General features: G+C 35.6%; 1 protein-coding gene across 2 annotated transcripts in view; it reads right to left on the bottom strand.

The window, feature by feature from the left end:
• Nucleotides 1-6517: 6517 nt before the first annotated feature.
• Nucleotides 6518-27401, bottom strand: part of LOC139696647 (nuclear pore complex protein DDB_G0274915-like) — a 30582-nt gene continuing 9698 nt past the window's right edge. The window contains exons 6-10 of one of the 2 annotated variants that reach the window (XM_071595462.1): nucleotides 23172-23341; nucleotides 22395-22746; nucleotides 17623-19548; nucleotides 12046-12159; nucleotides 6518-7467 (exon numbers count right to left, since the gene is read on the bottom strand). In XM_071595462.1, the coding sequence (XP_071451563.1) occupies nucleotides 7367-7467; nucleotides 12046-12159; nucleotides 17623-19548; nucleotides 22395-22746; nucleotides 23172-23341 (2663 nt within the window). In that variant the 3' untranslated portion in view covers nucleotides 6518-7366. The remainder of the gene's footprint in view (nucleotides 7468-12045; nucleotides 12160-17622; nucleotides 19549-22394; nucleotides 22747-23171; nucleotides 23342-27401) is intronic. The other variant, XM_071595463.1, reaches the window with a different exon arrangement.

Below are 27401 nucleotides of genomic sequence, written 5' to 3'. Positions count from 1 at the left end.
TATTGGTCTATAAGCATATATTCATAGTATATAAGTATATATTCATTGCCACTTCTCAACCTTTGCCTTTGTGCATTGGCACTATTTTGGCTGATTTAAAAGGGCTTAGGAAAATTCCAGTTTTTAGGGATTCATTAATTAAGAATAACAGCTGATCATTAATAGTATAAAATGACCTTTTTATGACTATCCCTGAGATGTCATCTAATCCAGTACTAAACTTGTTAGGGAATTTATCGATAATGTTGGTCGGTTCCATGGTTGAACAGGGGAATATATATAATGAATTGCATGCATTAGGAATTTGAGAATAATTAGCCGAATCAACTGAAACTGTGAGATTTTGATGGGGTAGGTAAAAATCATTCAGAATGGAGGCCATTTTAGAGTAATCTGGAATAGAATTTCCAACAGTCATGCAGTCAATGATCTTATTGTAAATTATGTGTACCCTTGTATTTGTTAATAATTTTCCAGATCTCTCTAGATTTATTGCCTGCATTGGTAAGTCTATGGTTGTTGAAAGATTTTTTAGCACACTGTAGGGTTTGGCAATAACTTTTCTTGAGTACTGAAATTTCCTGACAGTCAGCTGGATTTGATTTGCCTTTGTAATACACTTCATCTTTCATTTTATTTGAAAGCCAACGAATTTCATCAGAATCCCATTGACTTTTGTATTTAACAGATGAGCTTTTGTTATTTGTATGCTTCAGGACATGGGGAAAGCAGATTTCAAAGTAATGTAGATAGGTGGAATAGAAATATTCTGGAAAAAAACAAACATGGAAATATTCTAGGAAAAACAAATCGGAACACTCATGGGAATTTAATTAGTCAAAAAAGGCGATCATATTCTGATCAGAGAAATACCTTTTGTAGTATTTTTTAATTTCGTTGGATGTGGACACAACAATTGTAGAAAGAAGTGGGTACTGATCTGATAGGTGGGCATTGATGGTATTTGTTTGCACAAGTTCAAGTTTGATATTAGTTAATACATTATCTAAAACGGTTTGAGAACTAGCACTCACTCTAGTAGGTTCACTGTTGGTAGCATAGTTGTTAAATGACTTTAGTAAATCCATCAATACCTCTTTAGCTTTAGAATCGTTCATAAAATTAGAATTGAAGTCACCTCTAATTATTATGCAAAGGTCATGGATTGACGCATGGATTATCTCCTACAGTTTCGTTAGTTTGGTCAGGAAAACAGAAAAGTCACTATTAGGCGAACGATAAATAGACAGCGCATAAAAACTGTAGTATCCATTTTGAAGCTGGCAACACAGGACTCAAATGATTGTTCTTCATTGAGAAATTCGTGTGAGAAGCCAATTGGAATATGGGAAAAACATTCAGAAAGTAGGATCAAAACACCACCATTTTTTTTGCACTGAACAGCAAAAAGCACACAAAGTGAGGAATAATACAGAAGAAGAAAAGATCATATCGAAAACTCCATGGCAAAGAAGAATTATGAATGTATTAGACACACATCAAGTCAACATGAATTAGTTGGAAACATAATTGAAGGGAAGACAAATAGGAAAGTGTATAGGATAAGTTAACAAGTATTTAAAACAGAAAAGCTGTCAGGGGTTGAGGTTATTATCACTGAATAGAAGACAATAGAGGGCTACATGAAACTAATCTTAGGGGTGAAATACTAATGGTAATGCCCTCATTTTGTTGATATTTACCCTTACCCTGGCACACCCTAATTTTGTTTTCATGTAATAATGTAGGGAGTTGAAAATTTTTGGGCACTTTTATTTTTCCTACTCAAACATTCAATTTATTTCCCTTTCATGTATATAGTACCTTTATTATCTATTCCAAGCTACTATCTTTCACAAACACTCTACAGAAATGTACGAACTAATCCACTTGAGCCGTTACTGCACCTTTTCTCCTCACTATGCAATTGATCATCCCAAACATATCACACATCTATTTTCTTCTTAAATGTATTTAACCTCAATTCTTTTACTTCCCTGAAGTTATCCATTCCCTGAAGGTCTTGTGTGCCCTCAGTGAGCAATTTCGTATTTGGATCTTCGAACCTTACACCTACCTTGTTCATGCATGTATGTAAATATTGGACAGCCATGGTAATAATTTTGCATTCTTGTTTCACACCAATGCTTTGATCCAAATCAGTCGCTCAGGGTTCAAGTCACTCATCGTTTTCTCTCACTTTTTACAACACATGATTTTTATAGCATTTAATAGATGCTCATTAACTCCCATGTTATGCAAAATCTTCCACAATTTTTGTCCACTTACCATGCCATTTGCCATCCCAAAATTTACAAAAACACATTATACCTTCTTTTATACATCCATTCACTTTTCAAGTAACTTTTGTAGAATGTCAACTTTTCAACTACCTTTTGTTTTCTCTCAGCCAATACCTAACTGAATACTTTCCCCAGTGCATATGTTGAAATGACTGATTTCTCTATAATAATTATATTCCTCCTTACTTTCTTTCCCTTTATACAAAGATGGTTTTTTTCTGTTCTTCCAGTTTTTTGGTAATGCTAAAGTTTGAAAATATAAGTATAATTCACAAAACCAAGATAATGATAACTTGTATCCTCATTACAGTATTGTGATTGATATATTGTCTACAATTACAATTTTACAAAATTCTCAATGCTTTTCTAACTTCAGTTTTGGTGATGTAAACTTCCCCACAGTCAATTCCACAATGGTATTTACCACATTGCCCACTAGCATAAAAATACTACCTATAGTATATGCATTCATTATCACTACTCTCTTTATCAATTACATTCATTTCTATGCTATGTCCTAATTTTGTCCTTTTTATTCTTCTCCAAAATGGGTTCTTATTTCCTTTGAAATCAAAAATCATTCTGCATATTTTCTGTTTCCATCATTTGCATTCCTCCCTTACTTTTCTCCCTCCCTTTCAAAACATTTTTGCATTTGTTCTTTTCCCTTAGATTATATGATAAGCATCAGTGGTATAGATATGGGGGAGTTGTGACCCTCGAATCTCTGAGATTTGACCTCATGTACATCAACAAGAACTGCTGACTTTGCAGGGTTGGGGAGTGGTTTGCATGAATTAATTAGTTTAGTCAGGCAGAATTAGAATTATGGACTATTTTTGAGTGTTCAGATAGCTCCTGATTTTTCATTTCAACTATGGCCACCTTCCTTAAGCCATTGAGTCTATGAAACCACCACTTAAATAAAAAAAAATCCTTGATAAATGACTGTATGGAGCCAGCAAGGAATTATTTTATTGGGAAGAGTTCTTGGGTACTGTTGACAGAAATAATATATGATGAGGGTTGTTTAACATCAAATTGACCTGTCCCCTCTATTAATCTATCCTTGTGATCACATTGTCCTTGCTAAATCACTGCTGAGCATCCTGTACTAGCTCTGAAGCTTCCTTACCTTGTGCTTTTCCTCTTATGTGCCCCTACTTTCCCACAAACAATATTTTCCCCTTCTTCATTTCACCACACATCACTGTATGCTCTCCCAACTGTACTCTTTTGGCACACTTTTTGACCATATTCAGTAATCATTCCTTTTGATGTACTATACATCTCTCTAAGTTCCATTTTCAATAGATAGCGCCATTTCTGCCTGATTTGAGTAAAGCATATCCAAAGTCTATCATTCTTTCCATATGCATACAGTTTTATCCCACAGCTTTTCAATTCAACAGCCTTAATAGCTTACAAGCTTTACTCGTTCTTTCAACCAACTTTTACTCCAGAACAACTTTTGAGATCACCAATTTAGTCTGCTCAACTTTCAGCACCTGTCATTGCCATCATATCCTTCACTAGCACTCACTACAACTGATCAAAAATGTTCATAAGAAACACCGTTTTCATGCAGAAAAATGAATAGTAGATTCATGCATCAGTCATGTGCTGAGGAAAATCCATTCTCCACGCACACAATACTTATTATATTAATACTTATACCATTATCATTCACGAGGGGGCCATCAAATACCCCTCAAATTCACACAGGACATCTATTCATGTTGCGACTATTTCACTCATCAATTTCGGTTCCATTCTACAAGCACCTTTCAGACAAATATGTACAAATATTCCATGTAGCATTGCCATGTCGGTCTCAAGCCAATAATGATATACGAGGTGTGTCCGAAAAGCATTCGACCTGCACTTTCAATTCTTTTTTTTATTGTGTGTTGTGCACTATGAATTTGCTCCAAGAGGTTGGATGATCAACGACTGGCTTCTTCACCACAATAATGCGCCAGCACATTAATCAAACCTTGAGCAGCAATTTATGGCAAAACACAAGATTGTACAGCTTCGCCAGCCTTCGTACAGTTCCAAAATAGCTCCCTGCGACTTTTGGGGATATTCCCAAAATTGAAAATGGCACTCAAAGGAAAGCGGTTCGATGACATAGAATGATGGGATGCGTGAACTGAAGGCCATTCCGAAATCTGCGTTCGAGGACTGCTTTAGGATGTGGAAGCACAGCTGGGAGCATGCGGTTCAATCAAATGGAGACTACTTCGAAGGATGCCGCGGCCCGGATGATGAAGATTAGTACCAATGCGGAGATATGAATGCAGGTCTGATAGTTTTCTGACACACCTCATATTTATAGGTAAGATTGCTTTTGTAATTTTCCACATTTACGTAGTTAAAATATTAAAACAATGGAAGAAACTGAACTAATAACTATCAGTATTGTATTTTATGCCTAGATTCAAGTTCGATTTAGCAGAACTATGAGCAGTTGAAATAACAGCAATACAGTATACTAGTCTAAAATCAGACCTTTAATAATTTAAACCTAATATTCATCATTGGTGGGTTGCGGTAGTCCAGGGGGTAGAGCATTGGACTACTGACCAGAGGGCCTGGGTTCGATTCCCAGGCAAGCCCGGAGAGGCTTGCCCGTGAAAATCTCATACCTACACCGAAGCTATGAGATTTTTTGGGTTCTAGGTCTGCCAGAGAAACCATAACCAGCATAGGGAATGGAACTGGCCTACCGTGATGTGTGAATTTCACACGCCGTTGGGCTTAGTACTGAGTGAACTCTACAATCACCAACCAAACCGACCTTCAGGTTGATTACTGTATTTATGGTTTTTTTTATTCAACATTGCCAAGTTTTTAAAAGTACTTAAAGACGAATTGATGAAATACCTCCCAGTCCCTGACTCCCTAAAACAAAGGTTTTCCCCTCAAATGCAGAGCATATTGGTGACATGCACATTAAGGCATAAGGGAGCTTAATACTTATCTATTTCTGCTTTATAAGATAAGAAGGGAAAAATATTCCCAGTTTGTTTGTTTCGATGAAACGAATTTTTTTAATAAAATGTTATTGCCTAGATTCAAGTTCGATTTAGCAGAACTATGAGCAGTAGAAATAACAGCAATACAGTATACAAGTCTAAAATCAGACCTTTAATAATTTAAACCTAATATTCATCATTGGTGGGTCGCGGTAGTCCAGGGGGTAGAGCATTGGACTACTGACCAGAGGGCCTGGGTTCGATTCCCAGAATGGAATAGTATTTGAAGTAATACTATTCCATTAATGGAATAGTATTACTTCAAATACTATTCCATTCATTCATCTGTTGTGCGTTGCTTGCCTAAAGCATAAAATGTCACTATAGTATTACAACACACACTGCAGTCCCAAATTGCCTGATACATTCCGCTGGCCCCCTGGATTGGGATTGATATCTATTGTACATTACCTGCGCGATGATGCCATCAATTACTTCAAAATACTTTTTCTTATTTTTTGTTTCAACATCATCTCTGTCAAAGATGATCATTCCTTCATTAAATGAAGAACATAATGTATTTTTCCACTGTTCTTTATTTTGGTACTACTAGTTTCAACGCTTAGGTGTCATCAACAGGTACTTACACTTAGGGTACCTGATGATGACGCCTAAACTAGTAGTACCAAAATAAGGAACAGTGAAAAAATACATTGTGTTCATCATTTAACGAACAATAACTTCCACAGTGTTGAGCCAGAAACATTCAAATGCATGATCATTCCTGGTTAACCCTCTCCAAATTCTTGAATTTTCTTAGAATAAATTGGACCAAAAACAGCATGCATTGATCCAAAAATATCAAATTACCCCATTGACTTAAAATGAGGTTTTAAATTTCCTTGTTTTTGGCACAATACAGCAAATGTTTTGTCTGCACTATATCTACAGCTCATTAGTGTCGTCAAATTGCTTTGAGAAAACATGAAAAGAAATGGCATCATGTACGTCCGTGTTCATTGAAACATTAAAGCATTACATTAACATTAAAACATTACTTTGAAAACATTACATAACTATATTCTTTAGTGGTACTATTGGAATTTATAACAATTCTCCCTCTCGATATATCATAACACCTTCAAAATAAAAAGCAACAGCTTCTATCTAAGTTTATTTCAAATTTTCACAGCTTACGAATAAGTCTTGCAAAAACATTAAATACACATAATTTCTTAAAATAACATTAAAACCTTTATGACATATAGAGACATAAAAAAATCACAATACAGTCATTTTCATCTGAGAGAAATCAACAGCAAGACACACAAACGTTTTGCACAAGGTTGACGAAACATTTTTATTCCCTTATTAAAAGACGATTCGTTTCATACTTCAGAAAACTATATCCATGAATGCGACTGGTACTCTTAAGTGAAATCATTCATTCCCCAATACCCAAGAGCATTAAAACCATTGGCACAATATTCACAAAATAAAAAAATAAAATAAAAACAATTTTCTCCATTGAAGGATACACAGCCCCATTCACTTTTTACATAGCATTTTTTTCTCACTCTTCTGGTAACATAGAAAATAATTAATCCCAGCCAAATCTAAACATTATGAGAATCAAAGCTCAAGAAACACAATTTTTATTTCTCTACCACAAATTTTCAATACCCAAAAATCAAAAACTTTCCATAATCATGTTCATACATTCACCAAAATAGATGTCCATATTCTTCAATGAGGAAAACACAACGGCAGTCACCTTTTTACACGACAATAAATAATTGTCTTAGTAGCACAGAGAAACCATTTCAGGCGATTTTGAGAGAGTGAAAATGCTCAAACTGACCACAAATAGCTAAGCAATAATCAGGGGTGCATGACCTTTCAATCTTTATTTCTTCAGAGTTTCTGCTCAATGCAGTGTTCCAACATCTTTGAAAACTATCACTTCAGTGTCATCGCCTTAACTTTTCACACTTATCCTCTTGTATTACCAGCAATATATTTTTCCATGCTGTCACCCTGGCCTTAGCTCTTGAAAAGTTTCATGAAAGCAGGACTTTTCACTCATTTCTGTCGACGACTCCTTGACCTTGAACGTGGGGCAGTAGATCCAGAACCAATACTGAACATGGCTGGTGCTTGCATGCCTGGTTGCAATGTGTTTGCTACAGGTGGAAATAAAATCCCTAAGTTAGAAGAATAATTATTTTCAGACCGTGATATTTCATGGTGACGCTGCAATATTTTTTTAAAAGTTGCGTATCCATTTTATTATTTGACTGGTCAAAATACAATAGCAAGTATGGGGATGTTAAGGTAGCCTGTGTTTTTTCATGGTTGGTTACTGAGCATACTTTATCAATTTTCACATGACCCATAAATTCAAGTGGGCAACATCCTGATTATTTCTGTAATTGACAAAGCATTGCATAGGTTTCATTCAATGGAAAATGTACATTAAAGACATTAAAATGATTAAGTACAGATTGAGGTTCAACTAAATCCATGCTTTTAGGATTAGAGACATTATGATTCATCAAATAAAAGTTTTTGCTTTCCAAAATGAAATCTCCATAAAAGAAGACATAAAAATGATAAGTTAATGACAATGAAAGCTTTGGTAAAATTTTTAATATACTAACCTGATTCATGTGAGATATTATTTAATGAAAACTTCTTCAAAGGTAACATTTAGGACATTCTAATTTTAATACAACTTTTGCATTTGGATACGATAAAATCATTAACAAAGAGAAATCATCAATGCTTGAAACAGCAGTTGAGTAGGTTTAGATGATGCACACACAGCATGCTTTTTAACGGGCTTTTTCGAGTTAGAATTCTCAAGACAGAAGTGGCTTTAGAAATAGGTGGTTGCAAAAAAAAGCTTTCTTGTTCCAGAGAGGGTCATTTCCTGAGACTATTTCCTGTGGTATACCTCCTTTTTTTGAGATTACTGATAAAAATTCAGATGGAATTGACTGAGTATGAATATCACATAATTTTAACAATCCCCTGTTAAAATTTGATTTATTTTCAGTGTTTAAATTTAGCATGATTTTCATACAAGAACAAGTCACACAATTTCTAATTAATGCCAGTGTTATAAGAGTATTTCTGAAAGCTTTGAGGGTCTCTGGATAGGGTTTTGTAGCCCGGAGCTAAAAATGACATTTACTGACAAATGCTGAGTTAAATGCACCTTCAAATCAAATATGGACATTTATGACTAATCATAATGTTCTACGCTTGGGCGATTCATGATAGGTAAATATCTTATTGAAATACTGCTGTGGTATTCAGCTGCATTATACATGACAAAATCGATTGTTACTCGGTTCATTTCCCTAGATGTGTGGATGCATCACTACTATTTCTGTATCCTTTCGTATCCTTAGAAGTTTGGTTCAAAAGTCAATATCTTAGCGAAATTACAGTACATATCATCAAATTTTGTACAGATTTAATGTGTCCAAAAATATTTTTGCCAAAATTTTGCTACATGAAGTGATGACGATGGCACAAAAATGTAAGAGAGTAAGATATTAATTACTGTCACTATAATTATTTAGAAGCATATATTTATGACTTACAGTCATTAGCTTTGATAGAATATAAATTCCTAAAAAGTGGCTTTGGCTAGTTGATTTAGTGTGTCATTATTCAAGAAATAATAAAGGTAGATAAGCTTTATTAAAGTTACAATGAACTCATTAATAGATTTTCTAAAGCATGACTACACTAGCACCATTCATGGAGTATTCTGTACATATCATACAAAAGAACTTTCTCAAGATGATATATATTATCTTCTATGTTGCATCTAGCACTACATTTTAGTATTTAACACCATTCTTAAGATTTTGATAAGGATTTGGGCGAAAGACTAAGCAATATGACTACAAGTTACACCTGATTAGATGAAGAACATCATCATATTGGCACTGCCAATCTTATAATTGGCATGCATCAGAAATGAAGATATTCAATAAACTCTTGCGACTTTAGTATCTATATAGTCATTCAGAGAAGTTAGATTAATTTGTTCAGGGATCAGAAACTCATTAAGTTGAAAAAAAACATGAATAATCACTTTCATAGCCATATAAAAAAAACCTTTCCTATTTAGTGAGGGTGGTAGGTTATCCTAGCAGACTGACTGCAAGGACAGAAATATTCCCAAAACATGAAAACTGGATTGGTATAAAAATGATTTATTTCATTACGATTTTGCTTAAATCATTTTCATTCATGAGAGTCATTCAAATGAACTGCTAACGATCGCTCTTTGTAATATATTTTATGTAGGAACGTGAAATTTGACGCTGCACAAAGAAAACAACAATTTTAAAACAAGGGGAAAAAGATAAAGATACCACATATTAACTCGTCAAAGAGAAAAGGAACTTCTAAGGGCAACCAAAAGAAATTTAAATAAATATAGAATGTGCAGTATTAGAAGAACTGGATTCCTGGGAAGAGCTTGACCCTTGGCTGCCAAATAATTGTAAAGTTGTCACATACATAAATTGCAATTCAATGGTTTCAGGCTCAACTTGGTGGAAGTTCATTTTCATGGAATGAAGGACGCAATGTATTTTTCCACTGTTCTTTATTTTGGCAAAACAAGTTTCAACGCTTAGGCGTCAAGATCAGGTACCAGATGATGAAACCTAAGCAGTGAAACTAATAGTTCCAAAATAAAGAAGTGAAAAAATACATTGTGTTCTTCATTTCATGAAAATAAATTGCAATAATTCAATCAAAAATTCGAGTACTCGGACTTGTGCAGGTTGTGAATGCATTAAAAGACATATAAACAACAGAATACCGAGGAGGGGGAGAATTTACTGCTGTTTTAGAAAGATGTGGGCCACCCCTGGGAAAGTATTGCGCCATAAGTTAAAAAAAAACAACTCCAAATGCTTGAATTCGGAAAAATATTTAGCGTAAAAAAATGACAAGTATATACTATTGCTAGTCCAAGCACTCTTACTTGGTTTTGGGAGGGGCAGAAAGCAAGCACTCACAATGCAATTATATTTTAAATTGCCCTTTTCATTTCAAGAAAATATGAAATGTACTGTTTTCTAAATTAATTATGCTCTCGAACAAAAGGTGAAATCAAAATTAGCATACCGAGCATCAAAAATAAGAAAAATTTTTGACCAATGTGTGCACTGTTTCCAGTAGCAAAAAAGGAACTCTTGACTCTGAGAACAAAATATTAAAAAAAAGTTCAAACATGCACTAGGGTAGTTTCCTAAAGTACTTTTCTAAATTGCACCTAGCGAATGTGGCACCTAGATGACAAGAAGTCTGAAGCTGTACCACTTATATACCTGCATGGTTTTTTTAGAATTAGAAGTAAGTAAAATTTGCAGCTACATGAAAATGTGATGACAAACTGAGAATGCTGGTAGGCAGTCCACACACTGCCACTGGGAAAACAATTATTAGATGGCAGATTTCTAATACAAGAAGAATATAAGTACATCTTTTAGGGTGATGCTAATATTCATTTGTCTCCTGCATCTATAAAATATTATTAGGTCTAGCGTTAGCCTAACTGCAGAAAAATAAAGGTCAAACTGCCGAGATGAAGGTGAACCTTGGCCATTGGCCGAGTGACTTAGTGTTGCACATGCTTTCGCCATCTCATACGGTTCTGCCTGCAGGTGAGGTCTCACTGTAGCTCTGCGAGCAGAGACAACTGCTACAGTAATGAAGTAGGGACATCTACACAACTGATTATTAATGCTTTTTTTCTGCCATGAATTTTGAAAACAGTTTGTGAATGCAAAAAAGAATACCTCAACAAATGAAAAAAATGTGGTTTAGGGTCACTAGAAAACCTTTTCAGTCAATCAATAGAAACTAGATTTCTGTACAGGCCATTTTAACATCAGTATCATTGAAATACACCCGTACGTTTTAAAGAACAAGATGAAATTGCATGATAAACATAGAAGCCACTTATTCAAAATACGCAGTACAGTAAAATGTTTCCAATATTCATTATAGGTTGTAAATTACTGAGACAATATCATAGGGCATATCTTCCTTAAATTTTGTGCTATGTTAGTATGGCTTAGGTAAGCAATAGTGTGCGGCTCTGTGGAACATTAGAACCTACCCTAACCTTGTAGACTATTGCAAATGACTATCTTTCTTATATATACTTCACCAAAATAGTCACATCTATCTTTACAATAATATCCAAGGTTCCTCTAATAAAATCTGAAACTAAAGACTTTAATATCACTCAGTTAAAACCTTGGACAAAAATTATGACAAGCAAAAAATGGAAATTCAGCGTTAAGCAGTAAAAAATTGGTCCCGGACTTGTCATCAACATGGTCATCTAGATACCTATGAAGTAAATAGCCTTTATAAATTCACTTGAAAATGAGCACTAAATTTCTTCATACTGGAAGGTTTCTCCTTCCATATTATTTCCATTGAATTCGTACATTTAATTTCTGCAGCACACCAATTCACAGTTCAGATACATAGGAAACTACCCTATTGCATACTTTCAGCATATGATGCATTACATATCCCAGATCATTTTAATTTGGGGTAATTTTATGCCATTTGGACCATAAGATGACCTCACCATCACAAAAATACATAATAGTCATGCAAATACAGATCTCATGTGCTTTGACTACAGTCATTCCAAGGGTAGTTGGGCATGCTTCCTGATGGAAGTTTGGTACAAGGTATATTTTATCCCTTACCACCAAACTGGAATGGAGTGGTGGCTGAAGGCCCCGTTGGATTGAAGTTAAAGCCAGATGGAGGAGCTCCAGGAGCTGTTGCTCCCCCAAAGTTAAAGCCCCCTGAGGACATACCTAATGAAGAAAGGGTTAGCAGAGTCCAGAAGAAAGGAAACCAAAATAAGTGGCAATTGCACTAGTCTACATTAAACTATGCCAGTGGTATTCAAATTGTTTATGAAAGGCAGCCCATGTGCACATTTTAAAAGCTCTCTTTAGTCCCCCCACCACTTTTTTCAAGGAGTGAGACATAAGTGAATGATTATACTTATGAGAGATAAATCTACTGCGGTAGCATTAAAAAGTGCATTAAATAAAGTCGATTGAGAAGAGAAGATTCAAAAATCTAACAAAATATTATAAGCATGATCTTTGATAGTGCCTTCTTAATACTTTTAAAGTGATCCCAATGAAGAAAAATGTTTGCCCTACCCAGTAATCTGAAGAACAAGGGAATTGGAAAGTGAAGGGAATTATTTATTAGTAAAAAATTAGAGTAATAAATTTAAATTTTACAAAGATTCAGGAACATGATTGTTTCTCTCAGTTTCATTTATAAATAAATAATATAAATATATATATATATATATATATATATATATATATATATCTCTGATTCTGAAGACGACAGCCGTGCTGTCGAAACGTAAAATAACAAATTGTGAGTGTCCTTTCTTTGTGTCTCTATATTCTAAAAATCTACATCTGTGTTTTTTATATATTTGTATATATATATATATATATATATATATATATATATATATATATATATATATATATATATATATATACACACACACACACATACATACTTAGATTACTTCTCTATCTTCCGATGAAGACGGAGTAGAATTCCGTCGAAATTATCAAGAAATAACGTGTGAGAGTTCCTTTTTTTGTGTTTCTATATTGTTTGTTACTGTGTAATGCACTATTCGGCACTTCTGTGTTACGTCTACTCTGAAGAACATGCGCACATGCCATATTTAAATTACCCTAGTCTACCTGACCTACCCTTTTCTAAGGTAGGCACCCCAATTTATATATATTAAACTCATGCTCTAGTGTTTCAATTATGGTATATATCCTATAAACATTTTTAGGTGTATGACCTTACTGAAATGCAACCTTCGGCCAGCTATCTTGCTATTTCACTACCGTCAATCCCTCCCACTCTATCATAGTATTGCATATCATTGAATATTCAAGGAATATTTTAATTACACAAAGATCATGCATTAAATTTAGTTGTATCAAAGTTTAAGGAATACCTGAAAAAAGGGCCAATTATCAATTCATATTAACTGCTGACAATCGATAGATATTTTCTTAAAACGGAAGAGTGGTCTTCAAAAGGTCAGATTGCCATATTTTAATGCAGAGTGTTATAATAAAGTGATTTATATGAAATACTGATACATTTTTTGATTAATTTCTTGGCAAGGAATATCTACTGAATGGATCATATGCTTCCTCCTCACACATTAATGTTTATCAATACTTTTCTGTATTTTTGAATCCTCTCTTTCACAATACCAGTTATTTCTGTAATGCATCTTCTAATATAAAAACATAAAAACACATTATGCATAAAAAAGACACATATTGAAGCCCTATGGTGATAGCAATATGAAAAGTTTTCTATCATGAATGCCAGAATTACTGCACAGGTAACTCTTTTGAGCAATGAGTTCACAATATTGGATAGAAAGTATACCCTTTGACAATTTGTATAGTTTGAGACAGAAAAAAATTACAAAATGCTCTTCATTATAACTCATGCACTACTAGAATTTAATGCTGATAACTTTCAATATCTTTCATTATGATATCATTGATGCCTGCTAAGAAATTTGATAAATAGCGGATGAGTATATTTGCTATATAATTACAACATTAAAAATAATGAGTCTTTAATATTTTAATATTCTCACTCTTAAAAGAGCTCCCTGAGGAATTTCACATTAGTTGAATACCACTGAACCAATATATAACACAAATTATAAAAATTAACTACTGTCTGTATTATGCTTAATGCTCGGGACACATTTTTAGTGCACTCTAGAAGGCATGCTATCTACAGATGCCAGCTGAAAATAATTGGATTGCATGGCCTGTACATAAAGCATGATAAAAGTACCTTTTTGACCCTGGTGACCAGATTCATGGCCCCAAATTCATGCTCAAAATTAATTCTATAATATCAACTTCAGCTGTAAAAGCAACATTCTGGCCTACCCAGTCTATGACTTATGAGCACCCCCTTACTTGAATCCTGACAATTCATTTAGACTTGATGGTTCCCTAAAACTAAAATGATAACCTACACGAATCACAATGTTTGGAATCACACCCTGTTGAGGGTACAACTAAACCCTTCCAAATTGAGGTATAAAAGGGAAATAAAGTTTTGATCCAAGATCAAAATTACTATCAAGCAACCTGAATTAATGAATCTACGACAAATTTAAGGTAGTCTTTTAATAATGGTCATGAAAATTTTTTTACTTGCCTGACATTACAGTACACTCATCATAAAGTGGCTTTACTTATTGATCCAAAATAATATTGTCCTCAATCAGTGATCAACTATTACCACAATCAACAATCTTTAACAACCCACACCCTTGAACTTTAATCACTCTAATTTACAAAAGGAATAAGATAGTTATCCTGTCTCTCCATGGCACATTGTTGAGAATCAAAATAATAATATCCCCAGATTCCCTTCATGAGATATACACAGAGAGAGCAAGCTGGCAAACATTTTATTAAAGTCATTTGTAAAATTCATCACCACTAATGCATGCCAAAACACTAGGGGTACCATTACACTCAACAAAACCAACAATTTTCATTGAGAAACTATTCCATTATAAAGATATATATAAGGCTCAGTTTTAGTGTAAGTAGCAAATTTCTTTCAAACCTCAAAACCTTTAGCAAATTTAATTTTCATATCAAACAGTACATATTTACATAATTAACTAACATGTTATATTACAGGAATGAATAAAAACTATGAAATACATCAAACTCCTACAGCAAATATTAACCAATTCCAATACATTCTTCTACATTAATCATATATATTTTAATGAAAAGCACTAACATGCACAAAATATTAAATATAATGAGGGAGGTATACTCAAATTAACCACTTAGTTAATATTTAGCCGTTAATATAACACTGTGACGGAGCTTCTCTATATGCGTAGGAGATTTTAAAAATATGGGAATACTATGTAAAAGCAATGACATTTAGCAAGTGTATTTTTCAAAAAGGGTTTAAGCATTGACTTAAAAAACTTAAATATCAGGGAATACCATTCCTAAAAGCCTAATAGCAACCCATTAGCATTTGACATATCATTTTCTGTTGATTTTTCACATATCTTTGGTGCAAAACCTGTAATAATTTCTTTTTCTAGACTTTTTAATTTATATTTAGGAAGATTTGTCTGTGAAATCATTAGCTTTCCCTTTCATCCGACACATTTCACAAACTATTTCTAAAGTTAAATGAACACTGTTGTTTAGAAAATCTTAAATAAAAACCCTCTTTATTCTCAATCCTAGAAGATCAGCATGTGAACAATATTCAACTCCACTGTCCTTACACTACCATGCACCATTAGCAATAATAATCTACTCCAATCTCAATTATCCTGCGACAATGATAGTTCCTCTGTTTACCCAAGCTCTGACTCTAAAAGTAACAACTTTTTAAAAAGGATAATAATGGTAATGACTTAAGTGATTATTTTCATGACTCAGACAAGTATGTTCTCAAATTGTTTCAGTTCCAGTATTCAATTAATAATAATGACAAAAGATAAAAAAAAGCCCATGACAATACTTATCTGCTTCTAAGTCTTCTGCGCACAGAGTGATAACTTTGATAATAATGAAACAGTGAACACATTTGCCTTTCTTTCTTCAGTTCCAAGACAAATGAATCAGATTATTTAGCAGAGTTTTAGTCTTTTATCTTTCATAAGGTAAACCAAATATACTCAATAGTTCTTGATAATCAGCAATACAATACTGAAATTAAATATCCTAGTACCTCTTACAAATTACCATCATGCAGCACTGTGATTTGAGCAGCAGAGAAGGCAAACAGATTTGGTCAAAAGTACCAGAAAATGTTGTCCACAGAGAATTATTACTCGGTTAAGCCTTGGGAACACACAACTTCACCCAAGGTACTTTTTAATACAGGGCAAAACTACATGTTTACATAAAATAAACATAAAACTAAACATGTATTTTAATATTAAACATACCAAATTAAATAATTGTAATTTTTTGCTTGGTTTGGCAATTAATCCCAAGCAACAGTTTTAAAAGTATGCCCATATAAAACAAATTTGTGGAACTTTGATATGGAGCATACTTAACTTAATAAGTATTTTACTATGGACTTCAGTATTACATTCGATTGAAACTACAACAGGACCTTGTCAGTAAGTTAATCACTTACATTTACTAACCAAAGTTACCAACAACAGGCTTCACTGAAACTTTTAATACTAAGTTCCATATCAAAATATGGGGCTTTCCATATAATGCACAATGGCAGCCATCAACATTCGGCCATATAACTAAAAGTAAAATCTTCCAATAACTGACTCTAGGCATTGAATAGTTCAAGTTTAGATGGTATTCATGATGAAAATACGACTAATATTTCTGTGGAGAGACTTAAAGGATAGAATATGTGGACTATCAGAAAAAAGATCAATAATAAATAAGAGTCTCTGAAAGTCAGTGCTCGAGAAAAATGGATAAAAAAATAAAGGGAGGAATGAGGAAGTCTATTAAGAAATAGAAGATGAAAAATAAGATTAATCGAGACACCTTGACAGAGTTGATTTTTCAAGAACATAACAGAAGCAAAGGTCCAATGAGAAAGACCATTGGGCAAATACCTAGGCAAAATAAAAAGGAATTAATGACACAGGAGTTTTAGCAGGATAAAAGAATTAGCACTGAATTGGGAAGATTTGAGAACTGCAAGTCACCCATCTTCAGACAGAAAGATTAATAAATAAATTTCAATTACAATATTTTCACATTTTAAGGTTATAGAAAAATACTTCTTCAGAATGCAAAAAATTTTTTAGGACAAATTTAATTTAAGAATGACAAATTAAGTGGGGTATCCTTTTCTTCCACACAGTATACATGGCTCTGGATGGGCGGTAGATATTTCGTACCAACAATACCCTCACATAGACATACATCATATATACTTAGTGATTCAAGTGAAAACATAACTTACTGACAGGGCAACAGCATACTTTCGAGATTAATGCAAAGATGCTAAGCAAGCTAAACATGGTAATAATATTGAGCAGCACTAAGAACAAATATGATTACTGGGAATTATGTATATACATATTTTGATGCTACAGACAATGAAACTAAGGGCAATGAAAAACCTAACGAGCACACATACAAGTCATTTCTTGGGGTTATAACGTCACAGAAGAAATACAATTGGCAAATCTGATTACTTGAGAAGGTACTTACCTGGTGGTGGCATGGCGCCTCCCCCAGAGCCAAATTGAAATAGGGAAGGCGCGGGAGCTGCTTGTTGATTCTGCATCGGATTCATTGCGGGTGAACCAAAATTTGGGACTGGTGATTGACCAAAGGCTGACCCACTCTGCTGAAGAGGAGGAATACTCGCAGAGGGCGTACTCCCAAATGAGAATCCCCCGCCAAGAACGGTAGACTTCTGCTCCGAGGCTGCCCCAATCGAGAAAGGGCTATTTACCGTTTGATTCTGAGGCTGCAGAGTGGAGGATGGCATCGCTTGTGAATTCGTTCCAAACTGAAAGGGTGACCCCAGGCTTGGTGCAGCTGCAGCAGAAGGTGCCGCTTGAGGAGGCTCGGTGGATTTGGCTTGAAAACTGAAACCTCCTTCCGATGACCCAAGCACAGAGCCTGTCGCTCCACCACCTGTGTTGCTGGCTCCAAACCCAAAGGAAGGCTTAGGGATGGATGCTGAGGCACTGGTGTCAGCTGAAAAATTAAATCCACCACTGGTGGATGGAGCAGCAGCAGGTCCCGCCAATGTGGGGGTCAATCCCATGGGTGTACCCAAGGTCATCGGCTTATTCTCCTCACTGTTTACGTTGGAGGAATTGGCTCCAAAATTAAAACCTTCACCGAAAGCTGGCGATTTGGCAATGGGGTTCACACTTGGCTGACTGACAGAGAGCCCTGTCCCTTCCTTGTTGGAATCAAAGGAGAACTTGAACCCGGCAGGTGTTTCCTGGGCCTTGGGTGCTGTAAGATTTGACTGGGCATTGGAGCCGAACTGAAAGTTGAACCCGCTCGCAGAGGGAGCTGCACCACTTTCCTGGGGTACAGTGGGTTGGGTGGCTCCAAAACTGAACGATTTGGTACTGGTGACATTGGTGCTCGTCGTCACAGGGGTGGACTCGCTTTGGGGTGAGGTCACGGCCAACTTGCTCACAAAGGTCGATGTGGGAGCATTGCTAATTCCAAATGAAATGTCTGTAGTGGTGGTTTTCGGAATTGAGAATCCTCCTAGCACAGATGTGGATGGCGCAGCCGAGGAAGAAGGAGCGAAAGAAAATCCTCCACTTGACGAAGTAGGAGCATCAGATTTGGAAACGGTGAAATTGGTTGCGAGTGCTGTGGATGGATTCTGTGATAATGTCGTGAAGGAGGAGGGTGTCACTGTGGGCTGAGGCAGAGATGAAACAGCTGGGGTACTTACTGAGGATGTCGGTAAACCAAAACTGGAGCTCGAAACTGCGGTTGAAGAAGCAGCACCAGATGAACTAACACCGAAAGTAAATGTGGATGCTGTGGTGACGGTTTTTTCAGTTTGTTGCGGTATAATGAATGTGGAAGTGGAAGGAGAAGCAAAAAGTCCGGATGATGCCATTGATGGAGTAGATGTGATGATTTTAGACGGAGCCTCGGATGTTGTCGTCTCCGAAGATGTGGGCGTGGGCCGTGTTGCCAAAGATGCACCTGGTGCAGGTGTAATACTTGTAACAGGTAAAGAAGTGGTTGCTGAAGTTGAGTTTAAGGATGTAGAGAATGATATAGCTGGTGCAGGGGCTTGAGCTGATGACAGAACAGATTCACTCTTTTCTGTAGCCACAAGGAGAGCAGAAGAGCTTGGTGAAGGCCTTTGTACTGATCCAAATGTAAGAGTAGGTGTACCCTGGGAATTTGGTATTGTCAAAACAGCTTTATCCAGGGCTTCTGATTCACCATCACTGCCCACTGCATTGGAATTTGTCAATGGCTGCTCTCCTAAATTTAGGGTAGCGTTTGAGATTGATTTTTCTGTTAACTTTATGGTTGGAGCAGCCCCTTTGGGATCAGGGGTGCTCGACTGTAATTTTGGAGCATCCGGTTGTGATGACGGAGCATCAATGGCATCCTCCGTAGGTGGTTCATGGGATGCTGATTCTGAAACATGAAAATGATGAGTTAATAGCTGGAAATGTTCGGAACCCTGAATTCCCTAAATTTAAACATTTCCTCGCCATTTAATTCAGATACAAAGATATTTTATAACAGCAGAGACCATTAATTCTTTTATATAAAATACTGTAGGATTTTTTCTTTGAAATTTAGCTCAAATAACATGCCTTGAACATATTTGCCACAGTGAAAATTTCATGATATTCCTCGAACACTTTTTTCTTTCCTTAATTAAAGATATTAGTTTTAATCTCACCACTCATGATGACCTGTACCAAGCAGTATTACAAATTAAGGAAAGAAAAAAGTATTTGTAATACTGCTTGGTACAGGTAATGGTCCATGAGAAAATATGCAAGCATTAGAGAATTAGTAAGCAATAAACATCATGGTATTTTATTTATATTTCTTAGAAATAGAATATATAGAGGCCATGTCCAAAATTGCTAAATTTTTGGTTTAAATTGGAAGCAAATATTTTTTAAATTATTTACAACGAGGGTTTTTACTTTCGAATTCATACGATAAAATTTTAGATGAAATATTTTCCATTATTGAGGATTATTTGTAGAAATTCTGAGATAAAAAAACTATATTTAAAAATTCAGAAAGGATCTTGAAAATGTACTTAGTCCATGAACTACTATGTTCTTAGATAAATATGAAATCATAAAATGCTCTAAAACAGGAAATTAGACACAATCGTAGTTCATCATCATAAACCAGATACATGAGGCAACACTCTCTCTTATTCTTTTCATTAAGCAGTGGAGACATTTTTTTTCCTTTGAACCTTGGACTCACAGCAGTTTGAATTTAAAATGGAAAATGAAACCTTTCTTTACTAATGAGATGTTATTTTGGCAAAGTATTATTTTAAGAATAATGCCGCTAAGTTTGTTATTTGGGGTGTATTTCAGAGTCGTTGGGGAGAATTTGAAACTACTGAGTTCTTAATCACAGATGCCATTTCAAAGTTTCTCTATCTACTGGGTAATGCTCCGAGGAAATCATAAATATGTCCATTAGGTCATTACAGTCAAATACATTATCTATATATCATTCCATAATGTCAACTTTAGATAATGTTTTTAGTCACAACTTCTGATTGCTTGCTTTTCCACCATTTTGGAAAGTTTCTGAGGAAGATATATTTTTTCCATCAAGTTGAATGTCTTTTTTAGATCACTGTAAAAGTTACCAATGCGCATACCCAGACCCTCAATCTCACAGCATGACAAAAGAGAATGAAAAACTATCCACTGTGTATCTCTCCTCGTACTTGAATCAGCTGAACCTGCATCCTTTCCACAATTCTAACAAAGTCCATTCAATTTTGTAATAATATTAAGTTTCATTACATATTTCTGTCCCCTTCTTTTCATATACTATCAAAAATAGCCTTCCTCCCCAAAGAATCGGCAATTAATCTATAGACATTTGTTCTGAGGATATATTGTTGACACATTCTTCTGAATATGTGCCAAAAGTGGAGGAATTTTATAAAGTGGATCATTATGTTTTGGTTCAACATTATGAGGATTACCAAGGAAATGTAGCTACTGAAAAATGATCATGTATCTCTAGCCTTAGCCTACCAAAATGTATGAAATTAATATTGGTGTTTCTATCTACTAACTAACATGACAGCAATTAATGTAATAAAACAGATCACAAATGTAATTCCATCAGTAAGTGTTTAAAATCCTTTTCTAGTTAAGTCTTGCATTCTTTCAGACTTTGTTTCTCTGCTGATGACTTATCCAACAGCCTCTGAGCTTGCATATTGTTTTCTGAAATTATGAAATTGAAAAAACTGCCCTTTGTGAAATAAACCTTTATGATCTAAATCTCTTACCAACTCTTACTTTGACACGTGAGGCCTCAGAGAAAAGGTGCATGTAGCAAAGGGCCTTTTTGGGCTACCATTCTATAGTGGGAAGAATCATTACCCAATGTCATAAACACACGAGACAATTTACTTTGGAAGGATTTAAACTGTTCCTTCATCTTCTTCTTACCATGACCCTCTCATGATGCCCTTGCCTCAAATGCCTTCTGATGGAAATGTTATACATAATGAAAGATAAAGCAGCCAAAACTTATGCCTCCAGTGATGTTTCCTAGCTACCCAAATAATTAAAAAAAGATATTAAACACATACGGAGGTATATGATTCACAATTAACTGTTATTTAAGGTTTAGAAACACTCTAACCTAATTGTAAAATTTTATTATAATTTTTAGGGAAAATAACATAAAATTTAGGCTAAAAGCTTTCGGAGCATTGAATTTATTAGTTTGGAAAAAATATGAATTGGTAAAAAATAGAAAAAAAAACTTAGATAGTTGTCGTACCGTCTACAAATGCAATTGATACAATAAAAAATCAAATTTTATACAAAAAAGATTTACTTTTTAACATGTTTAAAGTTCAAGATTTCAAAGTTTTTGCGACGTCTAAAATTATACTTTTTGCACATATACGGCAAAAGGGAGTCATAAATTCAATGTCTGGTTAAATAAGTGATAGCACAGAGCTTCTTCTGGTTAATATTTTAAGTGCGAGAAATCGTGCATTTAGTGAAGGAATCCTCCATGCTCAACAAATATATACCACCATCAATCAATAAAACATTTCATGAAGAAACAAAACTTAGCTCAAAGCTAAAGCTGCGTCACATCAGACCTCCCTCAAAAGAAGTTACAATAGAAAAATTCAATGCTAATTCCATCTTTATATAATCAATTAACAAAATGGACGAGTATTATAACCCTGAGAGTAAAATAGCTTTGAAAATCGCTATTTTTAAGCAAGGTTCTGCTCTTACCATTAGATCGCAGGACGGATAACAAGGAATTCAATCTCCTCCTATCTGCCTCCGACTCATACCAGGGTCTGCCATCGTCATCACATATTGGCTCATTATTGACAGCTGGTGCAGTAACCCATGGAACCGTGTCATCACTTCTTCTTTTCAACCTTTCAGCTTGACTGGGAATGTTCCCTCGGGATAGAGTTTTAAAAAAAAGTCTTCCACGGTAGCTATTTATGTCCTCATCTTTTGAAGGAACAGACTCTTTACTTGAACTTTCCAACATGTGGTGGGATGAGGATGGCTGAGGATCTACTTGTTTCGGAACGTTTACAGTGAGGGATGATGTCTCTCTCTGACCCACATTCTAAAGAAAACAATGAAAAAGAGTGATCAATCAATGTGCACTTTTAAGATTGACGTTAAAAAAATGCATTCACCATTATTTTGTCACAGAGAAATAGGAACAAATGACTCATAGCTTTTTTTTCAATGACCGCATTAGAGAGCCAAAACAAAGCCTATGATATACCAGCAAAAATACCAGGCTTTCCACATAAAAAACAAAACATGTAACTAGCATTAATACTATAAGACATTCTATGTTTTTGTGGAATGAAAATCATTTAGCATCCACAGTTAGTTTCCCTACCATCCTATCTATTAAGAATTACTAACATATGATTTTACCATATGCAAATTTTATAATACGGAATTTGCAATACTCAATATTCAGTTCAGTAATGCTATTCATGATATATACCTTTGCAGGACACATTAGCCTTTACCTACCTGTAAATTTCTCTCTGCTGCATGCTTAGGCAATGCAGACGGTTCTCTTTTCTGTTTGAGCTCTTCTGCACTTTTTGTATCAGCATTTTCCTCTAGTGGACCTTCCTTGTGTGGACTTTTCTTCAAATACTTTCCTATTGGAATTGGGGCAATCTCTGTCCAGTTGTCATCTGCAACAATAAACAAATTGATTGTAAAGATTCAAACAAACACGCTGCGGAAGGCTGACATATTTCCCTTCAAAGTTAGCTAGCCTATAATTGTTATCAGAATAATGAATATGGAAATTGATAACACATTTTGCTGATAACAAGATGCAGCATTTTGGAAGCATGTTTTCTTAAATTTAAAATTCATCAAAAAAAACTCAATTTTTTTGACTCTTAAAACTGAAGTACAATAAACTGAAGATTATCTGTGCTACTTTCGTCTCAGAACCTCAAAATTTTAATAAAATTACAATGATCAAGGTGATTAAATGCTTTGAAACTTTGTTATGCAAAAAAAAAATCACCAGATTGAAATACCTCGACTTTCTTAAAAGTTTGTGAATCCACAGAATAACAATTTGTCACTAGTATTCAATGTTTTCATTCAAACCTTTTTGTACTATCTACATAAAATACTTGTTCAAAGAACCTAGGTTTCAAAATGTAGCATAATCATCAGGATGTTTTGTGTTATTATCAGGATGATGCTTGCCCATGCTTCATCATCATGCATTATTTAACACAGATAATCAAGAGTTCACTGTACCACATTCCTTGAAAACTAATTCATGTATTGAGGTTCTCACCAATATTGGTTTAAGCATAATGTATTATGTGATTTCAGAAGGAGTAAAAGTACTTTGAAATATGAATTTAAAACTCACCCTCTTCAGTAATGCTTTTTTGACAACAATTGTGACATGAAAGCATAAAATCATCTCATAACCGGCATATTCTACCGGCACTCCTATATGACAATAATATTTTCATAAAAATTTCTATCTGGGATAATGTCCTAACTTCCTAATACAGAACATATTTGAAGATATTCCATTAAAATCATACGAGTGCAGTATACCACTCTGTCAAATAAATATGCGAACTGATGCCATAAAAACTTTATTTTGCAAAATTTAGTCTACATCGATTTCCTCCCCTTCAAAGTACTCTCCATTCGTTCTATGCACTTATTCCATCTTCTTTCCCACCATTCAAAGCACCCTTGGAAGTCCTCGGCAGTTAGACTTTTTAGTTTTCTCATCATTTCTTGCTTTACTGTGCCCACATCTTCCCAGTGATGTCCCCTCATCACATTTTTGCATTTTGGGAATAGGAAAAAGTCGCAGGCGGATAAGGAGGATGATCAAGGATGATGATTGAATTTTTCACATGAAACTGGCGAACAATCAATGCTGAATGTGCAGGTGCATTGTCATGGTGAAGGATCCACCCATCATGTTTGGTTAAAATACTGTACATTCTTTATTTTCCTAAATTCAAGCTATCATTCGGACAGTTTCTTGACAATTGGTAAGGACAAGGGAACAACATGACCAATGTTGTCATCAACACAGACCCCGGTTGAAGGTCGTCCAGGCCTTGCATCATCTGTGGCATCTAGTTGGCCATCTGTAAAACACTTAATCTACTTGAAAACGGATGTTTTCTTCAGAGCATTATCACCGTTAACAGCTGTCAATATTTTAGTAATTTCTTGATAAATTTTACCAGAATTTCACAAAAAACTTGATGCTGATTCATTGCTCCGTGATTTCATCAATTTTCATTTTCGACAAACAGTAAAAACAAGGACAACAGAAACTAACATAACTGGCACCATATGCAAAGCTCGACGATCTGCCAAGCATGAACAGCTCATTGGGTCTCAGGCAACTAGCGCCGCTAATGGGCGGGGCTATAGTCTGTGTCATGGCCACCAGATTGCACCAGTTTGTGCATTGTTTGCACAGACCACCTATTTAATGGCTACTTTTGCTAAAGGAATTCTGTCAAGGATAAAAGTAATATCGAGATGAGTTGCGGCGTTCATCATTGAACTATTTTGGTATTCCATAATTGAACTGTTTTGGTATTTTTCCAATGAAAAAACAAAAAAAGCTAATGAAGTGTGAAATAAATGGATAAATGGCAGTGACCTTTGGGAAAGATTACCTATTCAAGCATTAGAACCACATGACTTATGTCGTTCGTTTTTCCTAGCAAAATAAAAACAGTAAATAGATAAAGAACGTACTACGGCCGAGTGCATGGAAAGAATGTAAAACCCAAAGCCGTACACTTAAGGGCACTTATAGGGGGAATATAGAAGGGGGTGGGAAAGTTATTGTTTGGCGGGAAGCCGGATGCCAGTGACCCGTCACTCAAACAAATGAAAATTAAAATAAATAGTTCTACCAATTACTCCCTTGATCAGGTATTTGCACACCAAATTGACCTTCACAAGTCGCAACCACACACACACGCAGGGTTTACGGGGCGGGAAGCCCGACGCCAGTGACCCGTCACTCAAACAAATGGAAAATAAAATAAATAGTTCAAACAATTACTCCCTTGATCAGGTATTTGCACCACAAATTGACCTTCACAAGTCGCAACCACACACCCACACAGGGTTTACGGGGCGGGAAGCCCGACGCCAGTGACCCGTCACTCAAACAAATGAAAATTAAAATAAATAGTTCAAACAATTACTCCCTTGATCAGGTATTTGCACCACAAATTGACCTTCACAAGTCGCAACCACACACACACGCAGGGTTTACGGGGCGGGAAGCCCGACGCCAGTGACCCGTCACTCAAACAAATGAAAAAATAAAATAAAAATTATATAACACTTACTCCCTCGCTCAGGTATTTGCAAACAAATTGACCTTCGCAAGTCACAAACACACACACACACAGGGTTTACGGGGTTGGAAACCCGGCGCCAGTGACCCGTCACTCAAACTCGGACGACACAAAAGTACAGTGCTGGAGGGGAAAGTGCCGAAAAACCTGACACCAGGTGTTTCGCCTGCTAAGCAGGCCTCTTCAGAGAAGAATCCCCCCTTCGACCTTCAAATTTCCCAAGAATTGTACCTTCTCCTGTTGGCCCCTCGCCCACCCACCCGTGCTTCCCCCCCCCATAACCTTCCCCCGTCCGTTACCATCCCCCCCTCCCCTACTTAACTATTACTTACATATTTTGGCTCCGACTAATCATTCTTCTCTGAAGAGGCCTGCTTAGCAGGCGAAACACCTGGTGTCAGGTTTTTCGGCACTTTCCCCTCCAGCACTGTACTTTTGTGTCGTCCGAGTTTGAGTGACGGGTCACTGGCGCCGGGTTTCCAACCCCGTAAACCCTGTGTGGGTGTGTGGTTGCGACTTGTGAAGGTCAATTTGTGGTGCAAATACCTGATCAAGGGAGTAATTGTTTGAACTATTTATTTTATTTTCCATTTGTTTGAGTGACGGGTCACTGGCGTCGGGCTTCCCGCCCCGTAAACCCTGCGTGTGTGTGTGGTTGCGACTTGTGAAGGTCAATTTGGTGTGCAAATACCTGATCAAGGGAGTAATTGGTAGAACTATTTATTTTAATTTTCATTTGTTTGAGTGACGGGTCACTGGCATCCGGCTTCCCGCCAAACAATAACTTTCCCACCCCCTTCTATATTCCCCCTATAAGTGCCCTTAAGTGTACGGCTTTGGGTTTTACATTCTTTCCAAATAAAAACAGGTTTACACACTTGGAAATGGGGACAGTAGATTAAACTCCACAAAGAGCTATTGTTTTCATTATGACATTCAGTTTATCCAACCTCTGGATGAACAAATGAATCACACCAAAATGCTTTCATTTCCCCTTTACGTATAGACATTAAAACTCAAGTATGCAAATCACAGAAGTACATGGAGTGTCTACAAAGTTTTCGTAAGGTTGATTTTGCAAAACATATGTGATAAATGACATTAATTATTTCATTCATGGGGTGGAACGACAAGTGAAATGACTAAATACTGCAGACCGAAACTGCACACACTGAATCTTTCCACAAAATCCAGTATGATAAGAATAAATAATTAATTGTAATTTTTCCCTCTTTATTAAACATGAGTGCTAAAAGCCACATAATCTATACTTTGCAGTCCATGCCAAAGTGGTTTTTTCAACATGGCAACGTACAGGCTCAATTGTCTCTCAGAACTAGTGAGTTTTTAGCCAAAAAGAAGACCAATGTAC

The sequence above is a fragment of the Hetaerina americana genome, unplaced genomic scaffold (genome assembly GCF_022747635.1).
Source record: "Hetaerina americana unplaced genomic scaffold, ioHetAmer1.1.p SCAF_7, whole genome shotgun sequence".
Taxonomy (NCBI): domain Eukaryota; kingdom Metazoa; phylum Arthropoda; class Insecta; order Odonata; family Calopterygidae; genus Hetaerina; species Hetaerina americana.
This window is presented reverse-complemented; position numbering and strand designations above follow the sequence as displayed.